This window comes from Mastigoproctus giganteus, chromosome 8 (assembly GCF_048544385.1).
Source record: "Mastigoproctus giganteus isolate SK-2022 chromosome 8, ASM4854438v1, whole genome shotgun sequence".
In the NCBI taxonomy this organism is placed as follows: Eukaryota; Metazoa; Arthropoda; class Arachnida; order Uropygi; family Thelyphonidae; genus Mastigoproctus; species Mastigoproctus giganteus.
This window is the reverse complement of record NC_143582.1, coordinates 171071420-171086473: the sequence shown is the minus strand read 5'-3', so window position 1 is coordinate 171086473 and position 15054 is coordinate 171071420. Positions and strand designations below refer to the sequence as shown.

The 15054-nt window shown below is 36.0% G+C and overlaps 1 protein-coding gene across 4 annotated transcripts in view; it reads right to left on the bottom strand.

The window, feature by feature from the left end:
* Nucleotides 1-15054, bottom strand: part of FRG1 (FSHD region gene 1) — a 164778-nt gene that overhangs the window by 44274 nt on the left and 105450 nt on the right. For all 4 annotated transcript variants that reach the window (XR_016547300.1, XR_016547299.1, XR_016547301.1 and 1 more), the window contains exons 6-7: nt 10242-10346; nt 5641-5732 (exon numbers count right to left, since the gene is read on the bottom strand). Coding sequence is in view for 1 of the 4 variants with exons in the window: in XM_090379898.1 (XP_090236024.1) it covers nt 5641-5732; nt 10242-10346 (197 nt within the window). In the remaining 3 variants the exon portion in view is untranslated. The remainder of the gene's footprint in view (nt 1-5640; nt 5733-10241; nt 10347-15054) is intronic.

Sequence of the window (15054 nt, the reverse complement as noted above, 5' to 3'; positions counted from 1 at the left end):
ATTATGATGGGCTTTAATTGAATGCGTACCAGAGAAACAGTCTATAAACAAATTATAATAAATCTATAAACAATTTGCATTTGATAGCCAATTAAAAGGATTTGAAATAAAAAAAATAGCAAAAATTTTTTTAATGAAAAGGTAACATCATGAGAGATGAGAAAAAAAGTTTTAAAAAAGGCGGTTGTTTATTTTGGTATTTCAATATGAAGTCTGGTGAAGTCATCTCTTCTTTTTCTTGGCGTTCAAGTCTTTGTAGCATTGAATCCCATCTTGTAAAATTTGTTGTATCTTGATGCTATGTTCAACATTCGGATCGCCATTCATAATCGCCTCGCAGGCCATGTCAACTCCCCAAAAAGCTTTCTACAATCTTTTGTTGAAAATACTTTTGGTGCCACTTCAGAATTGTTTTCCTCTTCTTCATATTCAGTTTGCTCATCAATTTCAAGGAGAGTTGCACCATCTAAGTCACTTACATGCAAGTCAATGCAGTCACACTGACAGTATCCAAAGTTTCAAATCCCAAGTCTTTTCCGATCTTCCCAATGTCTTCGGCAGTTGTCTGAACTTGCAATTCAAAACCAGTGAAATCATTTACCAAATGAGGGAAAACATGATGCCAAAAGAATGCATGTTGTTGGCAGTGATTTCTAGCCAAGATGCAGATATATTTTCAATCATATTTAAAGGGGTAAAAAAAATGTGAAATGAAAAGTTTGAAAAGCTGTCACGTCTTCTCAAAAACAAGATGAAATTAAGAATATTGAACACTGTTGCACGTTACAGCTAACCGCCTGCAGGGAGCTATTGTCACATGTGCATGTGAGACAATAGAGTTGGCACCGCATCATATATGTACCGTACCTAGGCTACAACAACGCAGCATATACTGTATTTCCCCATGTATAAGAAGCACCTTAATTTTGGGGGCCGAAATTTGGAAAAAAATGTATTACATAAAGTTATTGAACTCAAGTTTTATTCATCATACAATTCATACAACTCCTCATCACTGTCAAAACTCCCATCCATTAGCTTGTCCTCATCTGTGTCTGATGACGAATCACTGTCCATATATTTCCTCGTCCTCAGTTCCAGCTATGGCATTTGAAATGCCACACTTCTTAAATGACTTGACAACGATCTCAATCTTGATATTATCCCAGGATCTTTTCACCCAGGTACAAAATTCTCCTATAGTTGGTTTCTTCACTCTTCCTGCTGGTGTCAATTTGTCCCCAGAAGACTTCATCCATTGGTTCCATTCATCTCTCATGGCAGCTTTGAAGAGTTTGTTAATGCTGACATCAAGTGGTTGGAGCTGGGATGTCAAGCCTCCAGGTATGACAGCAAGTTTTGTTTTTTGCTCTGCAGCAATCTTCTTTGTATTTTTTGTTACGTGTGCCCTGAACTGATTAAGCACCAATAGGGCAGGTTTGCGTAAGAGCCCATCTGGTCTCCTGCTCCAAACTTTCTCAAACCAGATCTTCATCCCATCCTGACCTATCCAACCCTTGTCATGAACATGGGCAATAACTCCTCGAGGAATGTCTTCTTTTGGCATTGTTTTGCGTTTGAAAATCAGCATAGGAGGCAGCTTGGTTCCGTCGGGACAACAAGCTAGAACAACTGTATAATGGCTCTTTTCATATCTTCACAGTTACAGTTTTCACCCCTTCTTATCAACAGTTCTGTTACTTGGGACATCAAATTGAAGGGGGACTTCGTCCATATTTGCAATCTGTCCCAACTCAAACTGATGTGTCTTCCGACATTGAATGACAAAACGATGAAATTCAAGGACCTTCTGCTCATAGCTTCCAGGCATCTTTTGGGCAAATCTGGTGTGTGTACGCATGTTTAGTCCATTCCGTTTCATGAACCTGAAGCACCAATTGTGTCCTCCTTTGAAATCAGTAACTTCTTTTTCATCAGCAATTCTTCTTGCCTCATGCTGAACCATCTTTGTGGACACAGGAATTCCAATTGCCCTTTGCTCTTCAATCCATATCTTCAATTCCCTCTCTAAATCAGGCATTTTGCTGACTTGCCTCTCATGGCCTTCTTCTGACGTGGCGTTTTCAGTAGGGTTTCTTCTTCCCGTAGCCAGTCTTGGATTGTTTTCTCAGTTGGAGGAGGACCAAACTTACGTTCAGCAGCACGATTTCCATTCACTTTTGCAAACTGGATCACTTTTAACTTGAATTCAGTACTGTATGAAAATCTTTTCTGAGCCATTTCTGGGCAGAACGTGGCAAAATGTACCTAATGTACCAGTAACCTAATGTACCAGTAACAAGTGTGAAACAATAAGTGCAATGACAACAAGCGCGAAAAAGCGGGAAACAAGTAAAAAAATCTACAACCACTGTATAAGACGCACCCAGTTTTTAGACCACAAATTTTTCGAAAAAAGGTGTGTCTTATACATTGGGAAATACGGTATATAGAGTACGTGTCTATGCTATTGAATGAGTTTTAATATGTGCAGTAAATTTTTGACTTAAACTTAATTGAAAACCGTGTTATAGTGAAACCCGTGCTGTTTGAAGCACTGCTAAGCAAGGAATTGCTGTACTTTAAATAATGTACTGTATTTAACGACATATAGAGTATATATTAAATACAGTATAACCCATTTTACTTTCAAAAGATGGCATTCCATGAAGATGTAGAAAAGTTCATAAGATCAAGATATAAGTTTGTAAAAGGAATGTCTAGTACCAAAAATTTTTGTTCATAAGCTGAAAGTTCATAACTTGAATGTTCATAAACCAGAAGCTCACTGTATTGCCTGATGACAATCCTGAATGAAATCAAAGAACACTATATTTGAACAAAGCAGTATTTATAACCTAAGTAACTACTCAAGGGTTCAAACTGAACTATGCAGCCAGAGTTGAGGAATCGGGGATTTGGTAATTGTATGCCTAGACTGAAAGCCACTTCTTTCTGTAAAAAATCAAAATATTTAACTAGGGTGGTGCTGCCAACACCAAGCTCGGACTGTGGAACAATAGAAAAAAGATTGTGTGGTATGAAGAGTCTTGACTTACATTTTTTTGGAAAGCATGGTGTGAACTGCATGAAGCCATGCATCCAGATTGTCTCATGTCTGCCACTTAAGCAACTGGAGGTGATATAGTATATAGCATGTTTTGTTGGTAATAACTGGGTCTGTTCACACTGTTATAAAATCATGTTACCTCCAATGAATATCTTTCTGTCAAATCAAGCCAACTTCACCCTTTTTTATTGGCTACCTAATTCTCCAAATCTGAATCCAACTTAGAATGTCTGGGGATAGGTTGTAAAGGGTAGTTTGGCTTTGCTGTTCTCTACAAACCACAATATAGCAGCTGACAAATATCCTGATCGAAGAATGGTGAAATCAAGAGCTAGACTCTCTCAGACACAAAATGGAATCCATGCCATGACATGTACAGGCTCTAATTCAACAAAAATGTGGTCCTACCAGATACTTTAACTATAGTTCAAGTATTATATGGGTAAAAGATAAACAATACAAAATGCTACTCAGCTATTATACATGTATACAAAAGTGTTTCTGGCATTACTTAAGAAGGAAAAGTTGGATTAATAACAAATTTCTAGAATATTTTCTGTTTGTCACTGGGAAGATTCTGAGGCCCATTCTGATTCCCATAGTCCTCTAATTCTCCCTCAATCCCATAAAATATATTTTAGAATTAGCACTAGTAGTGGCATATGATGCAAAAAAGCAAGCTTACACACCATAAACCAAAAATTTAAAAAACATAATAATTCTCATTTCACTTATCCATTCACTCCAAAGAAATCCAGTTCTTCCTTTAATTTATTTAAGATTCAACTTCCACAACAACAGATGAAAGTTTATTTCAGCAATCAACCACTCAATGGCTAAAGGCAAATTTCCACACATCTATTCTGTAACTGTCTTTCCTTGATTTGAATTTATGGCCCCCTCAAGTGCATAATCTCAGAAACGGGAAGTATCCCATCAGTATTGAACTTGCTCAAACCATTCAAGGCCTTATACACCTCGATCAGATCACCTCGCAGGTGCCTAGTCTTCAGACACTGCAATTTTCAAAACTTAAGCCCGTCTTGGAAAAGCACCCCTTTTCCCCTTCCCAATTTTGTTGCCCTTCTCTGTACTCATTCCAGCAACTCTACATCCTTCCTAAAATGGGGCCTCCAGACCTGTATGCTGTACTCAAGGTGTGGCCTGACTATTGTCTTATACAAAGGGATAATCACCTCCTTATCTCTGCTAGCAAAGTTCCCTCCTTATCGCATGAGCAACTCTGAAAACTTCATATTCAACTGCCCAATTACCCCCACGTCTTTTTCATTCTCCACTACCCTAAGTTACTCTTGGGTTACTGCTACCCATATGCAGTACTTTACATTTTTCAAAGTTAAACTTCAGTTGCTACTTTTGCCCATCTGCCCAACCTTTGAAAAGTTGGCCAATCTGCCCAGCTTTTCTAGATCCTGTTGCAACGGCTTACTGTCTTTACTGTCATTAATAACACTGCCAACCTTTGTGTCTGCAAACTGGGATATTAAGAGTACAGTGCCGGGATCCCTCTTGTTTCTAATGTCCATTAATGACACTAATAAGGGAAGCTGTCAAAATATGCTAATGATATGAAGGTGGGAGATTGGTTATCAGTAAAGTTATGTTGCTTCAAAAATGATTTGGACTAGCTAAAAATGTGGTCTGAAAATGGCAACTATGGTTTAAAGTAAGTGTTAAACCATACTTGCCTAGTAACTGAAAAAAAGAAAATCAAGGGTAACTTACAGACTTGGAGAAAGGTTAAAGGTGGTCCAGGTCAAAAAAGATTTGGCAGTTATGATACAGTCCTCCTGTAATGTAAACAGGAGGCCAAAAAAAGTACACCGTGTCTTATCAAATGCATTATTCGACTTTTGCAAGTATGGAAAAGGATGTCATTACTCCTTTATGTAAAGCAATGGTGAGACCACATTCAGAATACTGTATTCAGGTCTTCTGGAAGCTGCAGCTGAAAAAAAAAAACAGAGCACTTCTAGAAAGAGTTCAAAGAAGAATGACCAAACTGGAGCACTAGTGTCCCTAATGGAATAGCCAAGAACATGCAGCTTACAAAGCTGGCAACCAGACCTTAGTGGGGTTGCCAGCTTTGTAAGCTGCATACCCATCAGTGGGTACACCTCACTGATGTGTATAAAGCCCTAAAGGGGAACTGGTAAAATGAATGAGAGAGGTATATTCTGACTGGTAAGAGAGACAAGAACCAAGGGACACAAATATAAAATCTCAGGAAGTAACAGAAGACTGGATTTCATGAAGTTTACCTTCAGACAGAATGCAGAAGAAATTTTACAATGATATATATCATAGTATTTTTTTTGCCAATGATAGTAAACTTTATTTATGATCAATAGCATAAATCACCTCCCAAAGTGGCTGAAGCAGAGTTTGGCAAATCTTGAGGTGGAATTGAATTAACTGAAGATTAATCTGAAGGTCTGACACATACAGAAAGGCTGCTTCCTTGCGTCATTTGGCAATTCTAATATACAACTAAATTTCAATTTAACAAATTTTGTCATAAGACAAAAAAAAAAAAAATTTTTTTTTACACATAATTTATTTCACAATCCTTTGTTGATCCTTGCTCCTCCTGTGGTATTACATCTTTATCATCTGTTTTCTTTTCTGCAATAGATCTTGCCTACAAAATAAAAACAAGACAGATGCTATATATTTTTTTCATTTTAAATCAAACTATGTGTATAAATATCAATTTCATTTTGCATTATAAAACATTTTGATCTTAAATTTTTTTTTAATTGGATGTATCTGGTCTGATAATTGTGCTACAGGCACATAGGCTATTTCTTATGAATCATCTTCCAAACTTTAGGAAAATTTCAGATTTCCATATTATACCGCAAAAATAAAAAGTAAAAAAAAAAACATGTCTAGGGTGAGTTGCATTTGTTTTGTCTTTAAACTTTTTTTTTTTTTATTATTATCAAGTGTGATGCACTTCCAAATCCCAAAAAGATCTAATATTTCTTTAAAAAATATATCAGTATCAATTAACATTTAAGTGTCTTTGCACTTAGACCAGCAGTAAATTTACATTTATCTTCAAACATGACTTAAGTATTTTGGAAATTCTCTTTCTTGAAAAAGGTACAAGTGTAGTTTTATTAGGATTAACCATAAGTTTGACCCCGATAGACCAACACTCCACATGGGATAATGCTTTTTGTATTAACTCAGTAGCAGTACAGTAAATTTACCATTTACAATAATGGAAATATCATCTGCAAAACCGTAACAGTTAAAAGCCACCCACCAAGTCCATCCAAAATGCTATCCACAACCAGGCACCACAGTAACAGGGGATAGACCTCCCCCTTGTGGCAACTCCATCTAGTGGAAACTAGAAGGGTGTCTCCAAACAAGTTGGCTGAAACTGGCTAGACAGACAACATGGAGTCAATCCACATCTGTACAGCTTGGATTATAATACTGAAGGATACCTATCAAAGGCACCTCCAATATCAAGAAAGGTAGCAGTGGCAACTTCTTTGAATTAAATTGCCCTTTCAAGACATCAAATGATGCCAAAGGAGACTAACTCGGTTTTAGGTAAGATACATCTTTGTGGAGACCTTACCCCTTGTTTTTGCTTAATTTTAATTATAGGCATAACAAAACTACAATACTAGAGGAAAATGTAAGGTCATCACCCATTAATTCTCCCTCCCAGGTGGAAGGCAAAATTGCAACGGGATGTCACCTGATACCCCGAGGGATCATTCAAGATGCCGTTTTTTGCTTCCCCGGTATCATTCAGCAGTCACAATACCTGACACCTTGGCTTAGGGAAGAAGCAAGAGAGCCTCGTTAGCCACCATGAACCTGAGTCCCAACTGAGAACTCAAGACCATCTGTTTCTCTCCTTCCACCATTTAGAGGTGAAGTTAGTTTTGGAAGGGGAGTGCAAGCGTTACCTTTGACCCATATAATCAGATAAATGCATATCTATCCTCTCCACCTAACTAGCAGTTTCTCTGAACCCTTAAGGTATCCTCAATGATAATGGCAAAAACTTTTGCACCACTTTTGTTCAAAGTACTCTGTCTCTATAAAATAGATTTCTTCTACCTGAAATTCCCCCACTTCAAAAAAAAAAAGGCTTCCACAGTCCCTCAAGTCTTAAGTTATTCCACAAGGCTTTCACAGCATATGGCCCCTCCTATCATGCCTCGGCAGAATTGCAAACACATTCTGACTTTTGAGAATACACTCCTTACACCAGACACAAAGAAATGAACCATCAGCCGAACGAAGGTTACCTGCTTCAAAAAAAGGAACAGAATGCGAAGTCCGCTGACAAACAGATTTCACAGACTGTTCCCTTTTTTGGAAGTGAACATGTGCTATCATGCTACTGAGAACTTTGTTGTTTTGATCGTGGTGGATTTAGGACTCATCTCCAGTGACTATTCACTTAACATTTTCCCAAAGCGAACTACATAGATGTCAACTTGTTTGGTTGTTGAAGCTGAGAGACCTAATATGATTGAACTAGTGTTCATTCCTAAATGTTCATACAAAATGCTCTGTATGCTCCATCTCTGCAAGCCTCTGCAAGTTTTCTGACTGCAATTTTTGTCTGTCTTAAAGGATAATAGCAGATGCAATACCAAAAGTGACATCAGCTGCTGATATCCACAGACATCCATGTTTTCTACTGTTTATGCTTTGAAAGCATAGAGTGCAGTCAATTTCTCCAAAAGCCTTTTTTTGTAAAAGTTCTGTTTCTGTTGGCATTTTGTTCACTAGGATAATTTTGATTTTCATAAATGACATCGATGAAGGGATAGAGGGAGTGATGTCTAAATTTGAAGATGATGTAAAGATTGGTAGAGCAGTTAATGATCACCGCCAAGCAGAGCTTCCTCAGAGTGACCTAGACAGACTTCAGGAATGGTCAGAAAAATGGCAGTTATGCTTTAATCTAGCAAAGTGTAAGGAAGCGTTTCTCAGACTGTGTTCCACAGAACGCTAGTGTTCCATGAGATGTGAACAAGTGTTCCGCAAAAAATAGTAATTAATAATTTAAAAAATAAAATAAAATAAATAAATTTTGCATATTTGTAGCATACACACACCACTTTTGTATCATTATAATATTTGACAATTTTTTTTTCAGTTATTAATATATTGGCATAGACTAATAATCAAATAGACCACAGAACGATATTTTGGCAGCCTTTGCATTGAGAAGTATGCACTGAGGTAACTAGATCACCACATTGCTACATTTTTGTAGCAATGTGGTGATCTAGTATGCCATTTGTATGCGATTTAGCCTGAAGTAGGAGAGAAGGTAGCAAAACAATATCATATCTAAACTCAATTCCTTGTATAAATTTTTTTTTGATAATTATTAGTATTTCGAAATATTATTATTAAAATATGTGATCATGGACTTGTGGTTGAAAAAAGGAACTTTAAAACAAGAAGCAAAATACTTCTAGTAGTGCAACTGTGGTCGATGAAAACGAACACAATATTGTCACAATTCAAAGTGAGAATGAACAAGTGCAGCCTTTTATTCCCTAAAAATCTGAAGTGAAAAAACAGGAACCAACTAATAAAAAACCAAAATGAAAGTATGACAGTTATTTGAATTTCAGCTTTACATGTGTTGGAAATAAAGATGCTCCTGATGCACAGTGCATTGTATGTAATAAAGTATTAGCAAACAGTTCTTTGGTTGCCGCTAAACTTGTGTTTCATAAGTGTTCCATGAATATGTTGCGAGATGAAGGGTTCAGTAAATACGTTGTGAGATGAAAAGTGTTCCGTAAATATGTTGAGAGGAAAAGTGTTCTGTGACTAAAAAAGTTTTGAAAACCCTGGTGTAAGGAACAGTAACCCCAAAATAACTTTTACACTTGGAGTTGAACTAAAGCTGGTAGGGGAGAAAAGAGACTTGGGTGTTACAATACAGACATGAAGTTCTCCGAGCATTGTAGACAGGTTGCAAGGAAGGCCCGTGGTGTCCTATTGATGATTTATTGAACAACTGCTAGTAGATATAAGGACATCATAAGTGCATTATATAAGGCTATTGTTAGACCACAATTGGAATACTGTTTTCAAGTATGGAGACAGTACCTAAAGAAAGATGAGCTTCTTGAAAGGGTCCAGAGACGGGTAACTCACCTGGTAAGATTGGCAAAAGAGTGTCCATAAGAGGAAAGACTTCGAATATGTGGGTTGCAGAGCTTGGAAACTGGTCACCTTAGAGGAGACTTGATTGAGGTGTTTAAGGCTCTGAGAAGAATAAGTAAAATGAATGAGGACAAAATTTTCACGGTTATAAATGATTCTAGAACTAGGGGGCCATAATTTCAAGTTGCAGGGGGAGATGTTTAGACTGGAATGCAGGAAGTTTTATTTTAGCCAGCAAGTTATAAATAACTGGAATAAGTTGCCTACATGGGTGGTAGAGGCTGACAGTTTGGGGAAATTCAAAGGTCAGCTGGATAATTACTTATGGGAGGAGTGAAATGCATAGGCTGTGTATTTCCTTTTCTCTTATTAATTATCTATTTTTTTTTTTTTTCTTATTATTATTATTATTATTTTTTTTTTGGCTGGTGTCAAAAAAAATATCATAAGTCATAGGCTTGATTGAAACTATGCGCAACTGCTAATACCAATGTTTCACACTAGCTTGCTGTTTCTGTTTTCAGTCATAGTAATTTTCAGAAATTATAGCACCTGCAGCACAGACAAAAAATATGTTAGAAATAAATGCCTGATAGGTTTAAATGCACATAGTTTTTTATTAATAATCATTTTACATTTTGTGAAGTAAAATTAGTCTCTTTTTTGATCACCCATAGCATATCTATTTTACTGAAAGTTCAAAATAGTTTCAATAATAAATAAAATTTCTCCAAAACTATTAATGGGCTCTGTATACTATAGATCAAAACAAAATACTATGAAACATAGGTTTAAATGCACATAGTTTTTTATTAATAATCATTTTACATTTTGTGAAGTAAAATTAGTCTCTTTTTTGATCACCCATAGCATATCTATTTTACTGAAAGTTCAAAATAGTTTCAATAATAAATAAAATTTCTCCAAAACTATTAATGGGCTCTGTATACTATAGATCAAAACAAAATACTATGAAACATACCACTAATATTTCGTTTTCTCCTGCTGTTTTACTGTTGGCTATAATATCACCGTCTTCATTCACAGACAGGAAAGAATTATTGCATCCCATAATGGCTAATTTACCCTAAAAATTAGGAATGTATTAATTTTAAAGTATAATAATACAGATATAAATAATTTTTTCAAATTAAAATTTACAAAAAAAATTCAATACAAAAAATAAGATCAATTAAAAATTAATCCCCCTTAATGACCAATCCAAACATTAAAATAACAAACATTATTTAAAACATTATATTTAACAAAAGAAAACAGTTTTTAAGTAGCCACTGTTCCAGCCCTTTCAGAAATTCCATTTTAACATATACTGATACTCCTCTCATAAATCACACTACTTTTCATTTCTTGTTTTTCCATTCACAGTGCACAGGTTCAGAAGATAACTTTCCCAATGAGGCAAAATATTACGCTCTCTGAACTATAAAATCATTCAGTCAAACTAAACTCATTTCTTAGGAAATGAAGCAAATACTGAAGAACTTTTATTATATCTAAAACATATTGGCTTGCACAGAAGCATATAATTTAACCTCTCTAACAAAATGCTTTTTATGAATTAATGATAAACAGACACAATTTGGCCTTAGTAGCCCTTGTGTCGTTAAACCGAATAGCAGCAACAAGTCAAACTCAATTCAAGATTAAAATCAAGATAATTATTTTATTTCATTTAAATATACAGTGGAACTTCTATAAATGACCACTCCTCAGTGAGAACACCCTTACAAAATACCAAAATTTCTTAGAATGGTTTTAAATATGTGTCCTGTGTATTAAAACTATTCTCTATGGTTTTTTTTTTTTTTTTGGTTTTTTTTAGGAGCATTAGCAACTAAGGCCATATTGCTTCAGGATATGCGGTGGTCATTCCCTGACCTTTCCACATCCTCCATATTTGGTGGTGACGGGCTCGAACCCCGGTCTAATCAAGAAGCGTGTGCTACACACTGCTGCTTCTTCTCACCTGGCTACGGAGGCGCCTTCTCTACGGCAACCACTCTCTGACCTGACTGCGACTGTCAATCCTGTTGTTTGTTGTTGTTGGGGTTTTAAATGCAATGGCTACTTAGGCCATATTGCACTTAGCAAAGTGGTTCATACTGGCTGTGTTGGTTCATGTAGAAGCAGTTAGAAACGGCTACTGCTGTTTGGTGGCCAGTGAAATCCACAGAATCTTAGGAATCTATAATTCTCTAATATGACCTTGGTCTTACTTGACTAGGCTCATTAATCCTATTGTTTGGCAGTGTGGTTTTCACAGATTTCTATAAATCTGGAGTTTCTGAGTTACCTCAGAAACTCCAGATTCATACTGCTACCAAATAGGTATTCCATCTTCTAAAATAGACGTTATGGCAGAAAAAAAGAAAAATGAAAATTTTAAATTTAGAATCGCAAGTGAAAGTTATAGAAGATGCAGCAAAGGGTTTAATACAAAGACGGTAAAAAAGACGGTTTTGGCAGAAAAGTATAATTGTGGTAAAATGCAAATTCAAAAAATTTTACAAAAAAAAGTGGTTTCAGAATGCAAACAAAAATATTGACCAAGAAACATATCAACCATATCAAGAAATTAATGAGTTAACACTTGCTTGACTGTGCTCGTGCTAGAGGAATTCCAATAAGTAGTACAATACTGCTTGGAATTTTGCAAAAGCTTTAAAAAAAAAAAAAAAAAGGCATTTTCTGCTAGCAATGAACGGCTTAGTAAATTTTGTAACAGAAATAACATTGCTTTTAAGATTCTGTGTGGTGAAAGTGCATCTGTGAGTGAAATTGATGTGGAACAGTGGAATTTGCATTTGCCATCTTTAACACAACAATATGAACACAAAGACATCTTTAATGTAGATGAAACTGGCCTCTTTTATCGTGCTTTACCGAGTTAATTGTTAGTGTTTAAAAGTACCAATTCTTTTGATTAAAAAAAAAGAAAAAAAAAACACAGAGTAGCAATTTCACTATATGTAAATTCTTCATGACAAGAAACAACCATTTATAATGAATATTGTGCTGAGCCCAAGATGTTTTAAAAACATGAATATGGCATCCATGAACTTTGATTGGTATGCCAATTAAAAAAAAAACATGAATGACAAGTACTATTTTTTCGGAATTGCTTCATAATTTGAAGGAAAAACTGAAAAATGAAAATACGAAGATTTTACTATTATTAGATAACGATCCATGTCATCTCAAAAATTTGAATTTAAGTAATATCAATTTATCATTTCTTCCTGTTAATATTTGAAAGATTCTGCAAGGCTTTTGGGGGGAATTTCTGTCAGCTTGGCCCACATTTGTAGGTAGAAGGAATCTGTTTTGTAGAGATGGGATACATTTAAACAATGGCAAGAGTTTTTGCCAGTATTATTGAGGATACCTTAAAGGTTCAGGGGGTAATATAGATATGAATTTACCTGATAATATTGATCAAAGTAACGTTTGCAGATACCACAACAGTCCTTGTTTGTTACCGAAACAGAACATAATAACATTAGCAAGATGTTCTGAGAGCAGAACCGCAACACAACATTAGCAAGATGTTCTGAGAGCACAACCATTTCAAATGAGAAGGCAGCAATGCCAGGGAAGCAAGCTTAAATAACTTTAAGGGGTGTGTCAGGGTAGTTAACTAAACAAGAACACTAAGTCCTAATTGTTTATATAGTAATATCAGATGTGTCATCAATAAAATGAGTGCTGGTTGGGACAAGTAGCACTGACATAATAGGGCTTACAGAAAAGTGGTGCCACCCCGAGATAGGAGATGATGAGTTTCAGTATGGTATGTATAATGTATTTAGGAAGGATAGGGAATATAGAAAGGGTGGTGGGCCATGCTTCTTATCAAAAGCAGCCTGAGTATGACAAAAGCTTTCCTGGATTCAGATGTTTTGCATGCTAATATAGAATCTGTATGGTGTGAGATAGCTGGAAGCAAATGTATAATGAGAGTTGGAGTAATCTATAGGCCAGGTGTGAAGATTATGATGAGAGCCTCTTCATACAAATGGAATGGGCAAGTAATCATTGATGTCTTATTATGGGTAATTTTTAATTTGCTTCTAATTGATTGGAGAAAATGGGAAGAAAACTCCACATGGGAGACAATTTTTAAATCAACTAGATGACTGCTATTTGTATCAACATGTAAGGGAAAGTACCAGGGAAAAGAATACTCTAGACCTCATCATCACCCATGAACCAGATGACATAATAGTGCTGACAATACAAGAACCAATAGCAGGAAGAAATCAGAGTTCTATGGTGGATGATGAAGAGAGAGGTAGCAGGAGTAAAAGACAAAGGAATGGGTTATAATTTCAGGAAAGCAAATTACGAAGGCTTAAGATGTTACATGGCCTCTACTAACTGGGTAGTTATCTCACAGAGAAAGAATACAATTGAATTATGATATACCTTTAAAACATTAATCAAAGAAGCCTTGAATGCTTATCTATCTACATCTTAAAAAAGTTTTCCTCCTAGTGATATTTATTCGAGCCAATGGGAGAAGAGGGCAAGGCAATTACATCACAACAAATGCAATTAATTATTGACAACTGCCTCCATAACGTTCACCAAACACATGCATGTGACTCACTGTCTAACATTTGATGTTCCATTGTAACGTTTTTTGTATATTAATGAATATTGTATATTTGTAAATACCATTTTCTAAATATTTTAAATATTTGTATAGTTTGTAAATATTTCAGTCCTGCTCTTTCAGATGAACCAATATCCCTCATGTATTATGGAAACCGAAGCAAAAGGCCTTTTCCTAAGGGACCTACGTAAACGCAGGTAAATAATTACAGTGATATTGGCTGAAGTCCAGTATAAACCGACAGGTACATGTACTTCGATAAAAGTGAGGAAGATGGCAAAAATTGACGGGTGAAGGCACCTCCTTTTCCTGATTTTGTGTCATCAAGGGGGGGGGGGACTTAGCTTAGGTAGGATGTTTATCATTCCATCCTGCTGTTTTAAAATGGGAAAATGAGTTCCCAATTTAAAAACAGCAGAAAATGTGGGGAAAAACACCCTAGGCATATCAACCTAGGAGGACAGTGGGCAGGGAAAGTGGCATCTGCCAATCACTGCTTTCCCACTGTTTTGCTTGCCGCCATATTGGAGGGTGTACACCGTTCTGGAGTTTTTACCGTGATACTTATTCAACCTTGAGAATGCCACGTGCTACAAATGCACAGGTAAATAATTACATAGGTAATTTCCTGATTAGATTAGATTTAGATTTAAACCAGTGCATTTCGATGGGTGTGTTTTTTACATAGAAAAGATTTTACTCACTCCGTATACCTCTACATTTTACATAGAAAAGCTTGTGCGGGGGGGTGGGCGAGCAAAACGAGCAGGGGGCAAAGCCCCCTAGTATACTATTAAAAAAAATACTCCAGGAGGAGGATTCCAAGTTGGATGAATAATGAAGATGACAAATTACTTGAGCAGAAAAAGATGGTATGGAAAAGTTAGAGCAATAAAAAGTACTAAAGCCTATAACAGCTACAAATTGATCTGTAATAGTGCCACAGAAATGGTTAGGCTGGCATAGGCAGATTTTGAGAAATTGCTGGCAAAGAGGGGGATAGGAAATTCTTCACATATATAAATGCAAAGCAGAGAAGGACAAATCAATGAGAAATTATGAGAGTGAAGTTGAAAAAAAATGTAATTTAAGATGTTGAAATTTCACTTTTATTTAATGAAAAAAACTTCAGCCTACCAGTCAGTAAGGCTCTGGGGTT